The sequence below is a fragment of the Vicugna pacos genome, chromosome 15, assembly GCF_048564905.1.
Source record: "Vicugna pacos chromosome 15, VicPac4, whole genome shotgun sequence".
In the NCBI taxonomy this organism is placed as follows: Eukaryota; Metazoa; Chordata; class Mammalia; order Artiodactyla; family Camelidae; genus Vicugna; species Vicugna pacos.
In genome coordinates this window covers 35,342,134-35,357,202 of record NC_133001.1, presented here as the reverse complement: position 1 = coordinate 35,357,202, position 15,069 = coordinate 35,342,134, and the positions used below count along the sequence as shown (strand labels likewise).

Below are 15,069 nucleotides of genomic sequence, written 5' to 3'. Positions count from 1 at the left end.
AACACATAGGTATTTAATTGAATCAGGTATATAATTTTCCTATTAGCTAAAAACAATTTACTGATGAAATCTCTCTCCTTGGTTGATGGTTTTGCACATACATCCAAAGTGTGATGTAGGGGTGGAAAAATTGTCCCTTCTTCCTTTCTAGATTCTTTGGCTAGTCTAATAATTAAATTAATATATGATCAACAGGGGGAAAAACAAAATTATATACTTAACAGGGACTCCATTATAATATGCAGACTCAAAGGCCACCAGGTAATTGAAGTTTATATAACATCCTGAGTTTAGGAAAGGGGTAGGGTCTTGGGGATGTAAAGGAAGGGAAAGCCACTCACAGGTAGGTAGAGGAGATGTTTGGTAAACTAGGGTTGCTGTGTTATGCAGATAAGTTTTTTAAGTAAAAGTGTATCTCTGGTAATAGGTCTCTTCCTGGTAAAACCCTTCTTTCCAATCAGAATTTAGGCAATTGAAGGGGGAAGTAAAAAGCTTTCCCTGAATCTGCTGGATTTTTTATATTGCCTTTAGCTCAAAATAATCCTCGTGCCAAAGTAGCATTAGGGTGTCAAAACCTGGTCCCCTTCCATGACAAGGAAGCAATGGAATTGCGAGGTGATTTAGTGACGTGGAAAAGAACCCGGGATGTGGAAGCAGTCCTAGGCACCAGGCTCATAACTGTCATTTACTGCCTCAGTAGACTTAGAAGTCTGCGGACCTGAGTTTAAATCTCAGCTCTACCACTTACTAGTTGTATGGTTTTTTTAATTGAAGTATAGTTGATTTGTGTTAGTTTCAGGTGTACAGCAAAGTGATTCAGATATATATATGTATGTATGTGTGTGTACATATATGTATATACAATCTTTTTCATATTCTTTTCCATTAAAGGTTACTACAAGGTATTGAATATAGTTCCCTGTGCTGTACAGTAGGTCCATGTTGTTTATTTATTTTATGTTAATCCAAAACTCTTAATTTATCCCTCCCCCCGCCTTTCCCCGTTGGTAACCATAAGTTTGTTTTTTATATCTGTGAGTCTCTTTCTGTTTTGTAAATAAATTTATTTGTATCATATTTTAGATTCCACATATATGGTATTTGCCTTTGTGTATCTGACTTACTTCACTTAGTATGATAATCTCTAGGCCTATCCATGTTGCTGCAAATGGCATTATTTCATTCATTTTTATGGCTGAGTAATATTCCATTGTGTATACCACAACTTCTTTATCCAGTCATCTATTGATGGCCATTAAGGTTGCTTCCATGTCTTGGCTATTGTAAATAGTGCTGCTATGAACATTAGGATGCATGAATCGTTTCGAGTTAGAGTTTTTATCTTTTCTGGATATGTGCCCATTAGGGGGACTGCTGGATCATATGGTAACTCTTTTTTCAGTTTTTTAGGGAAACTTCATACTTTTCTCCGTGGTGGTTTCACCAATTAACATTCCCACCAACAGTACAGGAGGGTTCCCTTTTCTCCACCCCCTCTCCAGTATGTATTATTTGTAGACTTTTTGGTCTTTTTGGTGATGTATAATGTGGTGGATGTATTTGTGTTATTTTGAGCTCATAATATACCTTCAAAGGTATACGTAAAATGAGAATAATGATAGCTGCCCTTCCTGACCCTATTTTACGATAGGGTTGTATGGTTCCTAGAAAGGAGATGCTTTGTCATGGGGAAAACACAATGCAGTGGTGTCTCCTGTCCTCTGAGTTCCTGCCCTGCTGATTTAAGGTCTCTGGAGTGAGATGCTCACTCTCTGCGACAGTCTTTCCCCAGCAGCCACTCTCTTCTTTTCCCTTTGAGTAAATTGGGCTACGATCCCTGCCTTCTTTGCAGCTTCATGTGGCCCTGGGGCTAGTGGGAGGTAAGCAGAAGTAGCATGTGCAAAATCATCGTCATGACACAACGCAGGAAGTTGATTGTTCTCTAATTTTCCTCTATCCCCTTTCCCACACTTGGAGGACAGACATGATGCTGGCCAGCCAGACCAAAAAGCAGTACTTCAGGGGATGGTAGACCAACAAGATGGAGGAAACCTGGCTCACTTGATGATGTGGTGAAAGAGTTGCCCTCCTGTCACCCACCCCACATATACCAAACCTCCTGAACTCTGTGTGAAAGCCTCCAATTGTCTATCTTGTTGCAGCCTCTGGATTTTTGCAGTCCCTTTGTTGCAGCAGTTTTGCCTATATCCTATCTAGTGCACTTTCTGAGTCAAAATGTACTCTCTTTGGCCTCTTCTTACGTTGAGTTTCCATAAACATCTATGAGCTTTTTCCTTCTTTCTCCCATTCTCTTCTCCACGTCATTCTCCTTATTCTTCCTCCATTTTTTTCCCACCAGCCCTATGAGCACAGTTTTTTAAAAACCTATGTTTACCTTTCTCTCTAAACTAATGCTAACAGTGAAGAAGTTAACTCCTAACTGTGCATGGTTACCTAGCTGCTACAGCCATTCATGTATCAGTTAAAATAGTAGCCAAGGTTGTGGATCATTTGTTTGTAGCAGACATCCTGCCAAGTTGGTAACATTACGTGGATGATTTAATGTAACTTCATAAAAGCCCTATGAAATCGGTGTTACTATTTTTTTTTACAGAAACAGTTTTTAGTTTTTAATGAACTTATAAACAAGAAAGCTCCCATTTCAAAATAAAAACAAAATCCCAGATCATATAGATGTTTACGGTGATTATATTTATCTAAGCAACATACATACATGTTCAGTTGTAAGATGTTAACTAAATTTCTGTGACAAATATGCTTTTTTTTTTTAATACCAAGAACATTATAGAGTTAATGCAGAGTCCTAAGGATAATCTAGTAGTCACTAAGTTTTTCTTAAGTCTTCACTTTAGATGCTGTTATTTCTAGCACAGGTAAGCAGGCAGTCTTTCATATGCTCAAACACTGTAATCTTTGGTTGCTACCATATCAGCTGGCTTGCAGACAAGAAGCCAACCATTTTAAGAATGTTTTAAGTGAACAACTTGCAAACCCCAGGATGGATAAACCCTAAGAACGCACAATTGTGAGCATTTACAACCATCACAACTGTGGCTGAAGACTGTTCATGCCGTTCTTCTGAAAGGAGATCTCAAAGCAGTACAGTTCAAAACAAAAGATTTTAACAAAAAATTGGCATATGCACAATTTCTCCACCAATTTGTGTGTCAACCATTTAGTTTACTTTTCCACTTGAAAAAATGCAATAGAAAACTGGACACCATGTTTCACTATCTCAGTTAATATTCACAATTACAGCGGCTACAACTCGGGACACAGCATCACCAATGCTGCCCAGAGCCAGTTTATACTGAAATTAAGTTCTTTACACCAAGTAAATGGTTGTCCACAACCACTGGCTAGTGTACATATGAACTAAAATTTCTAGATTTGGGGAGAAACAAACGCTGCTCCGATCATCTGCTCTGCTCCTTCTGTTCCTCGATTCATGCTTAGAAACCTGTGGGGGTTTGGGCGGGCTGACCCTGCCCACTTGAAGAGGCTGCCTGCTGTGCTGCTTTCTGCTTTCACATTGTCCAGTCAAATGTGTATTCATATTGGTGGTTCAGGGTCCTGAAAAGAATGCGGAATAGCTGCCTCAGGTACATGTAATCTGGGGCTTCTTCAAAGCGCAGCCCACGACAGTAGTTTAAGTACTTGGCAAATTCTGCAGGAAACCCCTTACATAAAACTTCAACAGATGTGGACATCTTCTTTTCGCTAATTTTTTCATAGTTTTGCTTCTTTGTTGCAGCCTTTAGTCCTTGCCATGGCAGGCTGGTTCTATTAAAATACATCAAAACATATCCTAATGACTCCATTTCATCTCAGCAATTCTGTTCAGTACCAAGATGTGCATTGATGCTAGCATATCGAGCAGTGCCAGTGAGATTTTTATCTTCTCTGTAAGGTATGTGTTGCCTAGTCCTGTTGTCTCTGTACTTTTTGGCCAAACCAAAATCAGTAAGGAATAACTTATTACAGTGACGCCCAGTACCCATTAGGAAGTTATCTGGTTTAATGTCTCCTTGTATAAAATTCTTTGTATGCACATATTCAATTCTACTGATCATCTGGTCAGCTAACATAAGTACAGTTTTCATTGTGAACCTTCTTGAACAGAAATTGAAGAGGTCTTTGAGGCTGGGTCCAAGAAGATCCATGACTAGCACATTGTAGTCTTTTTCCTGACCATACCACCGTTTGTGGGGGATGCCGATCCCACCTTGAAGAATCTTGTAGAGTTTGCTCTCGTAAAGCAACTGGGGTTGCCTGGCCTTCTGAGATTCTACCTTCACTGCCACTTCCTCGCCATTGGTGATGTTGATCGCCAGGTAAATGTCCCCGAAAGAGCCAGACCCGATCTTCCATACCAGTTTATATTTCCCTCCGACAGTGAATTCGGCCTTGGGGCCGCTGCTGCTCGCCATCCTGAGAGACGAAGATGGAGGCTGGGGCTAAGCCCTGACACCTCTAAGAGGAGGACGAAGGCCACTAGAGCTCGTCCACCAAGCAAGGCTGCTGAGGACGGCGGAAATGGAAAATGTTGGCTCTTTCTTGGCGCTACAGGGACCAGGATCGGCCAAAGGGAACATGATCGCCGCCTCTGTCAGGTTTCTTTTTGCCAGGCTGCAGATTGTTGAGGGGGTTCTGGCAGTTACCAGGCCAGGCCACTTCTTTCTCGGCGGCCGCCGCTGCCTCGTTTTCGCGGTGACATCGCGGGCTGGAAAAGAGGCGCGGTGAGTTAGGGCGGCGATACCACTGCCACCACTGCTGCCGGCTCCCGCCTGGAGGGACCCCTGTCACTCCACCGACGCCGCCATCCTCGGTGTTACTATTGTTACCACTTTACAGGTGGGTTAACTGGAGTTTTACAGGAGCCACATAGCGTCAGCCCTTTGAGGAGCTGGCATTGGCATGCAAGCAGTGCAGCTGAGTCCCCTGGCACAAAGATAATTACAAAAATTTCTCTCTCATAGGCCCTGGGTTTAGTTATCAGGACCACTGCATTTTTGGTGCTTCTTTATCTGCTATGAGAAACAAGGCCGGGGAAATTTTCACTGAAAAAAAAAATGCTACCTTCTGAGGAGACAAATTTTTATGACCAAAGTCCCTGGATTCTAGAACATTTTATTTAATATAGTATTTGGTGACAAACACTATATTAAATGTATCCATCCATTGTGTGATGCATTCCTCTTTCAGAAATGCAGACATATGGAAACATTTGCATCAAGGAATTGAGGAAATTTTACCTGTCAACAGAAAGTATCTTACTGAGGCCTTTGATGGTTGTGGGAGAGGAAATTTTCATCTCCATTTTGCTGAGGGGGAAGAACTGACCAGAGGGTTCCTAGTTAGGAATGAGTATCTGGGTTTTGTTATATTTGTGATTATTTATTTTTTTAAAAAATGTTTGTAAAATTAAAATATTTGAGTGCCTTACTGTTTTTCTATTTCCATGCAGCACTGCCCCTTGAAGGTCTCGTTACCTTACGTAATAATAGGACGATATTCATTGTAGGTGGGATGGTTGTGTATTTCAGAATCTCTCTCCCAAAAAAGAAAAGGTGTAAAGCTGGACTGACTCCCTGCCAAGCTGCTTAGGGGGATTGTCCCTTGTATTGTAAAGTGTCTTTGTTTGCCTGGGGAAGGTAGAATTTAAGACGTTAATTCAAACAGTGTTGTTGTCCTGTGCTTGCTTCCTAGTAAGTAAAATGTTTAAAAAGACAATGTGGCTGGATCCTGTTCTGACACTAATGCCTGTAATTCTAGGAGGGTTTGGGGACTGTCTGGAATTGGTAATGTGAACTCTGATTCTTGTAAGTCTCCCTAGATACAGGGCAACCTGTCAACCATACAATTCTGAATTCTTTTAATTGTCTCACATGCAGGATGGGGGGCAACGGTAACATGAATGATTGCAAAATAACCCAGATTGGATGATGCGTGTGCACTGGTGAGCCTTTGGGTGCAGGTGGGGCTCACATTCTGTGAAATCCCAGCTTTCCCTTGGGCTCCTGGATCTACCCAGGCCCAGGGTAAGTGCTGGTGGACCCCTCAGATGGTGCTGCCCTGGCTTTGCTCTTGCCTCTGGTGGCAGCAGCCTGGGAGGCTTATTTAAAGCTCCTTTCCTTGAGATTAAAAAGATTGTTCCCTCTTATTTTCTTTTCCTTTAATTTATTTTCTAGGCTATGAACTTATACCAAAAAGCAAGAGAGGGAGAAAATAGGTAATAAAAAAAAGTCTAAGGTGATTGAAGTGAAGTCTGACTAGTAAAGCAGGTCTTAGGTGGCAGAGGTCTCCTGGGTGCTGACTGGCCAAGGCTGGTTTTTAGGGGTGTATAAACTCTCCCTTCTTGTGCCATCTTCCCTTCTGTGTAGTGGGGTACCCCTGTGGGATTAAGTTGTGTTTTTTCCCTCTCCTCTAGCAAGAGAAGTGCTACTTCCCAGTGTAGTTCAGGATTGAAATTTATCTTGGAATCCAATGTGTAGGGAGAGGGGTGTAACCTTTGTATTTGGGGAGTTTGCTAGAAACTGGCTCTCCTCATCAGAAGCTGAACACCAGGAAGACAGGGATGGAGTCCATGAGTTCATGGATGCTGGAAATATTCAGGATCCAGTATGGTTTATCTGGTAACATTTTGGTCTCCTAGACTGAGGGTGATGGAGAACCACTCCACTCCAGAGCCCAGCAGTCGGCAGAGCAAGGGTCCTGCCCCCACCGCCCCTGCTTCAGGTACAGTGCCCCCCAGAGGTCGCAGGTCTCCACTGCTCCTGTGTGTCCTGTGGCCATCAGAAGGGAAGCCTGGGCCATCACCAAGATACTGAGCCCATCTTGTCTAGTAGGTGCCCTTTGGCAACCAGCAGCAATGGGTCACCTAGACTAACCTCTGCTGCCTCATGTCAGGTAATAGATTTTACCTTGAGAATCCCACTGGATTGGCTTCCTCTGATGTGACTGTGGGAGAATGGACAGCAAACTTCCTAGGTGCTTGTTAATGTGGAGACCCCTGCTGCCCTTCCACCACAGCAGACTGTGACTTTAGCCAGCTTCTGTGCCTCAGGCATGATGCAGCAAGGAGAACTTCCTCCTGGCCACTTGCATCACTCTGCTACAGTTAACAAATCAGGACCACAAGGGGAATGTACAGCCCTCAAATGACCCTTTGGGAGGGGTGCTGCAGGCTTGGAGGAAGATGGATGGGACTTCTGAACTGCAGAGCTTGAGCATTTGCCTCTGGGGGTTGAGGCTGGGGGTCAGGTACCTCCCTTACCCCAATTATGTAGAAGCACAGCCTGTACACCTGCTATCAATGAGCGCCTCCACTTGGCACTTGTGAAAATCAGTGTTCCTTTGGAAACCTACCACCAGAGTCTCTCCCACTTGCCCCAGCATCCTCTGTCTTCTACCCCCATTCATTGCTCAAATCAACTTGATGAGTCTCCACCAGAATCTATGCTTTTCCTGTCCTCAGTCTTGTGGCTAAATGATCCTTACCTCAAAACATGTTTGTGAAGTCTATAGTGGAGTCCAGGATGTGTAAGATATGAATGTGAGGATGTCAAGTTTTGTGTGATACTGGGAAACTTCCACCCCAATTAACAACCTCCATTAATTAGTTATATACATCCCCCAGTGGAAGTGATTGAGTTTCTGTGCAATAATTTCAGTCTTTGTTAGCAAGCTTTTTTCTTTTCTTTTTTCAATCTGAATCATTCTGATTACCTTTCTATCTTGTTTTGTCATCCTGGTACCTTTAACACTGATGCTCTGGTATTTCAAAACAACATAATAGAGCCTGGCAGCTCAAGGCATAGAGTAGTGCCTAAAGTGATATATATATATATATATACACATACATATATCTAAATATCTGTATTTATATTTAAACAAATTGTTGGAAGTCATTGGGGTTGCTTTTAAAATGAGACATATTTATTGTGGATGAATCTTTAAATGGGAATGAATGGCTGAAGGTTGTGTATGTCCTGGTTAGAGGGGAAAGGGAAACCTTGACAGAGTAGGTAATACCTGGGGGTAGAGGTCTGAAAAGTTTTGAGAAAAATAGGCTATGACAGCAAAAATAATAACAGACAAAATAAAAAGCAAGAGTGCAAAAAGAGATCTTATGAGAAACGCTTGAGAGAAAATTAGACACATAATATTAATAGAATGGAGGTTCAAGCCAGAGGTAGTTTCTATACAGCAGATAGAAGAGACTAAAAGATTGTATAAACCCAGATGTTAAGAACATACCAGTAAAGTTGATGTAGTGTAAGAGAGATGTCTAGACCTGAGTGATTTTGACTAATGATAACATGCTTTAAATGAGTATAGTTTATGCATCCATATTTCTCATATTTATTTCTTACACTTATGATAGTTTAGTTGTGCAAATGAACCGTGTGGGCTGGACTTGGGGTGTTACCAAAAACTGGGTTGCCTCTTGATGAATGTCAGGCCAAAAGACAGAACCAAGCCAAAGTTGGGGAGGAGGAAGGATTTATTACATGTAGCAAGTAAGAATAACCCTGGGGATCTCCAAAGCAGTGTCTCCCTGAACAGCAAAATTGGGGAAGTTTTAAGCTAAGGATATATGTATATTCATAAAGAGGTTTGGGTGGTGTATGCATATTTATAAAGGGGCTTGAGCAGAAGAGAATTCAGCATAGAATTGGGGCAAAGGTTGACAGAATCCAAGCTTTAGTTAATTGAAGTCATGAGGGTCAGAAAGGGTCAGAATCATCTTCCTTAGGTTCCTGTTGAATCTGGTGGTTGAGTGGGTCTTGAATTCTGCAAAACACGCCAAGAATGTACTTCAGGCTAATCTTTACCATTGAAACAGAACTGGGAGTCTTTACAACCTGATTTACTGTTTTGCTGTTGTTCCTTCTCTTGTCTGATATTGTTCCTTCTCTTGTTCCTGAATTCTTTTGTTCCCTTAAGATCATTAATTACTGAGACCAGTTCAAGGATAAGCATTGTGGCCAGGTTTAGATTACAAAATGGCTTAGGTCAAAAATGACTTCTCTTATGTCAAGAAAGACATGCCTAGTTGTCTTTCTTCAAGGATCCCCTACCCTATCTGCTTGCAGGATTGGCCAGGAAAATTGGGGCAGGTACAGAGAGCTCCTCAGGGGCATGTTCTTTACATGTCAGGAGCAAAGCTCCAACTGTTACTGCTTGTCTAACACCTTCATGGATCCCTCAAATCAGAAGCAAGGCCCTAATCATGTGTGCTCTTTATTAGTTATTTGTGGATATATTCCACCCCTCCTGCTAGACTATAATGTCAGTGAAGGTAGATCTGTGTCTGTTTTGTGTGTTTCAGGCTTTGTCATGCACATGGGTATAGTCAGGCCATTCAAGATCGCTGTTCTCTTGTTCTCTGTACATTTCCCCCTCCTGACCAGATCCTGATTCACTCACATGACTATCCAATCCTCTTAATTATGGGGCTTAATTAGTAACTGCCTACTTGCTTGCCCCCTGCCCCAGTTGCTGAGTAGCCTGATGAGCCAACCTAACGTCAATTCCACCTATAAGTGGTAGCCTCCTTTACCTGCTCCCCACAACGTGAAGATTGCTGCCCTGTCCTGCCTGCTGTCTGCCATATGTGGTGGGGTGTCGCTCCAGGACCTTGCTTCAGATGTGTAACATCCCCCACCCAATAAGCCATGGGTGTGTCTCTGTCGCTGTCTCCAGGCTCTTTCTTTGCTCTCAAGCCTGGGCAAATACAAGGTTTGGAGGCCTGTAGGGTGTAGCCCAACAACATGGAACTTTAATAGACTTTTTTATTCCTTTTCTCCTCCTCCTCCCATTCCCCATTTTCGGTTCCCCCTCTTCCTCCTCCAATCTAGTGGGCCAGGCAGGCAGTGACTCTCAAATTTTGATTTACAAACGAATTGTATAGGAATCTGGCTAACACGCAGATTCTGAGTCAGTAGGTCCGCACAGTTAACCAGCTCCCAGGTGATGCCGGTATTGCTGATTCACACTTTGGGTTGTAGGTTGTAGGAAAATGACTGAGCACAGGCTTTCAGTGCCCAAGTTCCGGCCCTTACTAGCTGTGTGATTGTGGGGAGGGGGTGAAGGAGGCTACCTCTCACCTTCTCTGTAAAATAAAATACACATAGCACCTATTATGACATAGAGCTGTTTTGAGGATTCAATGGAATAATATAAGTAGCCTGCAGTCAGGATCGACTTTTAGGAAGAGCACAGTAAGCGGTAATTACGGTGTGTGGGCGGGGCCAACGCCGGAAGGGGTGAGGCTGTGCCAGCCCTGGCGCATGCGCAGCTCCGCGTGTACGCGCCTCAGGTAAGACACCTGCGCGGGACTCTAGCTGGGACGCCGACTTGGGCTCCCCAGAGCGGGGAGTGGGGCGTGCTTTTTGGGGGAAGCCTGGGCAGAGTTCTGGGGCCATATGGAGAACACTCGGTGTTGCTATATGTGTCTCGCCAGAGGGGCGCGGGACAGGCCCGAGTGTTTCCGGGTCGCTCGGCGACCTCGGCCGTGCTGGTTGCGTGGCCGCGCGGGCCGAGCGTCCTTGGAGCCCGGCGGGTCGGGAAGCCAGGATGCACGGGGGAACCGGGGAAGCTGGGGAGATGGCTGGAACCGGGACAGCCGGGGTGCGGGGGCCGCGAGGGGATGAGGATCGCGGGTTGCCAGCCCGAGGCCCATCTCGGAGGCCTAGCTTTTGCTTAGCTCTTCTTGATTGTTGAGAACCTGGAAAGACTGCTCTTGTTAATTGAACCCAGGGTCGTAGCTGGGAAACCTTGTTGTCCCATATCTAGAGTGTGAGGAAAGACCTTGCTGTTAGAAATCGTTTTGCCTGTAGATGCTGAACCGTGTCGAATTCCAGCATTGGTGCACAGATGAGAGGTTTTTGGATGCAACATTGCACGTTTGTCTTAAGCTTGTGCACCCTGAATCAGCTTCTCAGCTCAGTGTGATGTTGACTCCATGGCAGAGCCCTGCTTTTCCTCCAGCCCATCAGAAGATTGCTTTATTTTAAATTTTGAGGTCCATCCGTCTCCAAAATCTTGTATAATCTTGTTCCTCCTCTGCCTGTTAGTAATCTAACTTTATCGTGGATGAGTATGCCTTTGGTGGTCTTTATCAAGTGGGTTTTATCGGTCATAAACATCTCTCCTGAAGCTGAGGGACTTGGACTGTAAAATGTGTATGTATGTCTTTAAGAAAGGTAAATGCTTTATTATACAGTGTTACTCGGTCTTTATTTTTTGAACCTCTATCTTCACTCTATCCCAACAAAACAAAATTCTGTTTGGATTCCTTGCACTTGGATCTGGCTGTAGGCAGGCTTCGTTTTGTTTTTCTCACCCCTTGAACATAATAAAACAACCGCAAGAGAGCTCCCTGTACTGATCATGGCTTATTTCCTGTCAGTAATGTACAGCATAGCAGTAGACAAAGCAAAACAAGTCTCCCTTCCAACCTTCTCACCGCCTCTCGGTTATGTGTAAGTTCTTTTTTAACTTTCTCTGCTTCATTTCTCTTAGGAAAGAATGATAGTTTTAATCTTTTAGTCCCCAGGGTGATCACATTATCAAAATGAGAGAAGGGAATTTGGCAGCGAAGGGACACCTGGTAAGAATATTAGTCAGATAATCCTACCAAAGTAGGGTATTGAATTACCTCCACCCTCAGGCATTGCAAAAAGGAGTCAAAAGTGAAATTTGTAGATACTGACAGGCATATGTAGAATAGATAAACAAGACTATACTGTATAGCACAGGGAAATACATACAAGCTCTTGTGGTAGCTCACAGTGAAAAAGAATGAGACATTGAATATATGTATGTTCATGTATAACTGAAAAATTGTGCTCTAAACTGGAAATTGACACAACATTGTAAACTGACTGTAACTCAATAAAAATTATTTTAAAAATGGGGAAAGAATTTGATCAAATCAACCTCCTCCAAAGATAGCTCTAATGTTCGAGGGAAATGATGTTTACTTTTCCCATTCGCAGGATTGAACCTCAACTTGTCTCAAAAAGCAAGTATCCACATAAGCCATTATCACAGCTTTTAGATAAAAAAAATGCAAACGCTAAAATGTATTAGTACTTTTTGCTGGCTGCCCAATTTTCAGGAGCTGTAATAAACATATTTTAAACACCAAAACAAATAAATAAATAAAGCGAATGGAGTGAGCGGAGAGAAGGACTGCTGAGTATTAGAGGACGTGCCGTCTCGCAGTGCGATGAAGAGCATACATAGGACGATATTGAAAACCTGAGTTTAAAAACCACTGGTTCTCCTGTCGTTCTTGATTTTGGGGTTAGGGAGAGGCAGAGTAAAAACGTGGGTTTATTATATTTCATATATTCAGGAAGAGTCATACATACTGTTTTCTTGTTATATAGCACTTTCCTTGTTAGCTTTTACTTTAGAGAAAGAGTAATGACTCAAGCCTTTTCTTCCAGTTGGCTTTTATTTTCATTATAGTAATAGAATCAAGATTTGAAGTCTGCTTTTGACTTTTTCTGGGTGATGGTGGTCAGTGTTCCTCCTCATGTGGTCCAGGGGCCTCTATAAAAGTCACTTTGGGTTGCCGGTAGAAGGGCAGATCACTGGGTGCCAACCCTAGACTCGCTGAATCAGAATCTAGGGTTTGGGGGATTGCCCATTGAGGCCTAGGAATGTGCATTTTTAACAAGTCTCTTGGGTGATGTGATTAGTTTGAAAAAACTGTTAGAATAACAGCTCCTCAGGAACAGGAACTAGTTACTCAACTTTGTATAAAATGCCTAGACTATGTGGCACATAGTTGAATATATGTTGTATAAATAAATGAAAACCTCCAGCTATAAACATGTACAACCACTTACAGAATAGGGCATTTCACAAAGAACTTTCACATATCATGCCCATTAGATCATATCTTACTTAATTCTTAGTTCAGCTAAAAAGATTATTTACTCTATCTATCTTACTTAATTCTTAGTTCAGCTAAAAAGATTATTTACTCTATCTCCCACCATTCTATATTCTTAGGCAATTTAAAAACCTTAGTTCCATAAACCGCTAGTTCTTTTTACAATGCCTTCTTCAATTTTGTCTCCTCTCTGCGCTTTCTTCAATCATGTCTGGTTCACTGTGGCCCTCAGGCATGGAGGTTGAAAACTAGGAATATGAGCCATGTCTAATACAACGAAGTATACAGTAACTTTGGGATTTTATTCCTATATAATAATTCAAACTATGGGAATCAATTGGAGTTATTCTTATAGATGTGGTATTAAGTTTGAATATGCTTATTCAGGTTTCACTTATTTGTTATTGTTAAATTTAGGATGGCCCGCACTATGGAACCACTGGCAAAGAAGATCTTTAAAGGAGTTTTAGTAGCTGAACTTGTGGGCATTTTTGGAGCCTATTTTTTGTTTAAAAAGATGAACACAAGCCAAGGTAATCATACTTCAGAAATTAGTGTTTTCTAGAGGGCTATATAGTCTGCTAATGCCTTTTAGGTTAAATGGCCTTTTTAGAGAAACTGCGTCTTCAGATTCAATGTATTTAAGCATTTTATGGGCACATGAGGGAGAAGCTAAGTGTTATAAATGACTCTTAACTTCTCCCTGAAGAAAAAAAATTGTAGACTAGGGAAGATGTTTCACACTTCCATGGATTTTACTAGGTGCGGGGTAGGAATAAACAAGTGTCCCTGGTCTGGCTCAGTTTGGGAACACAGAGAAAATTCAGCCTGTCCACTATGCCACATTGTTTGGTGGACTGAGAAAGCAAGAAATAACATAGCTGAATTATCAAGTAACCAGATTCTCAGGCTAGCAGAGTTCTTCCTTGCACCAGTACTGGGGGCACTAAGAGCCTTTCCCATGCCACTGGCCATCACTGAAAGTGCTTTGACATTTTGTGGGGGAAATTTTATGTTAGAACTCTCAACTTTAAAAATCAGGAAATGTTTTCTCTTTCTCTGAAGCAGGGAATGGTAGTCCTGGGGTGGTGTCCATCTTTGAAACTTGTCTGTCTTAAAGCACTTCACTGGAACACTGTTCCAGGATGCTGGTGGATATTCACAAAGTCTCTATACTTTTAAATTGTAAGTAAAGGTATAAAAGAAAACATTACCAGGAGGACTTTAACACAAATGTCTGATTCCTATCTTATAGACCCTAAAGGTAGTATTAAATTATGGTTCCATGTGTTAATATAATAAGTTTCTAATCATGCCTAATTTTGACTTTTTTCATTAGATTTCAGGCAAACAATGAGCAAGAAATTTCCCTTCATCTTAGAAGGTATGTTTTTCCTTAAGTAAAAATGACTACAAAACAACTTCCTCAGGTAACCTATAAATGAAGTAATTTCTTTATGACCAGTTAAGGGCTAAATGACTTTAATTTTGTGATGTCAATTTCCAAAATTACTGTTCATCCCCATTTTCACTTCTGAGAATACAGAGTGGAGAAAACTTTTATCCAGGGATGAGAGTAGTTAGCTAATGGGCTAATACAGCTAATGGGTGGGTTCTTAATTCTTCTTGTCTAAGAATGTAGACTTTGGAATGAGACATATCTGAGGGTGATGGAATCAAACCACAGCTTAAAATTTAAGAGCAATCTCTGGTTTGCTAACTTCTTGGAGCTTTTCTTGTCTCTGTCAAGTAGAGATAATAATGCCCATCTTATGAACTGTTACGAGGATTAAACAAGATCACATTACATAATTACTTTGCACAGTTATCTGGTACAAAAGTAATGCTTAGTAAATAGCTCTCTTTACAATGATTATTAAAGATGCTAGAGCTTATACACAGCATATGTATTCTACCATCATCTTTACCTATCATCTTTTTCATTTTACTATGCAGAAATAAGGAAGAAAAGCTTGGTTTTTCTCAATATAGTTTAATTTTAACACTTTTACATGATTTTGTAAATGACAGCTGTTTTTATTTATAGTTTATTACAAATCCATTGAACAGTCTGGAATATATGGAATTAGAGAGCAAGATCAAGAAAAATGGCTGAACAGCAAAAATTAGAAGTA

General features: G+C 41.8%; 1 protein-coding gene and 1 pseudogene across 6 annotated transcripts in view; one reads left to right on the top strand and one right to left on the bottom strand.

Annotated features, from left to right (window-relative positions):
- The window catches only part of CEBPZOS (CEBPZ opposite strand), a 50,090-nt gene that overhangs the window by 22,619 nt on the left and 12,402 nt on the right, over nucleotides 1-15,069 (top strand). For 3 of the 5 annotated variants that reach the window (XM_031684982.2, XM_015248943.3, XM_072937921.1), the window contains 3 exons: nucleotides 13,352-13,467; nucleotides 14,274-14,318; nucleotides 14,982-15,066. In XM_031684982.2, the coding sequence (XP_031540842.1) occupies nucleotides 13,353-13,467; nucleotides 14,274-14,318; nucleotides 14,982-15,064 (243 nt within the window). In that variant the 5' untranslated portion in view covers nucleotide 13,352 and the 3' untranslated portion in view covers nucleotides 15,065-15,066. Of the gene's footprint in view, nucleotides 1-10,296; nucleotides 10,346-11,258; nucleotides 11,511-13,351; nucleotides 13,468-14,273; nucleotides 14,319-14,981; nucleotides 15,067-15,069 lie in introns of those variants that run through there. The other 2 variants (XM_015248946.3, XM_015248942.3) reach the window with 2 other exon arrangements.
- Nucleotides 2,615-4,451, bottom strand: LOC102525499 (casein kinase I pseudogene; annotated as a pseudogene). The gene has a single exon (XR_012059121.1). The product of XR_012059121.1 is annotated as a casein kinase I pseudogene (transcript).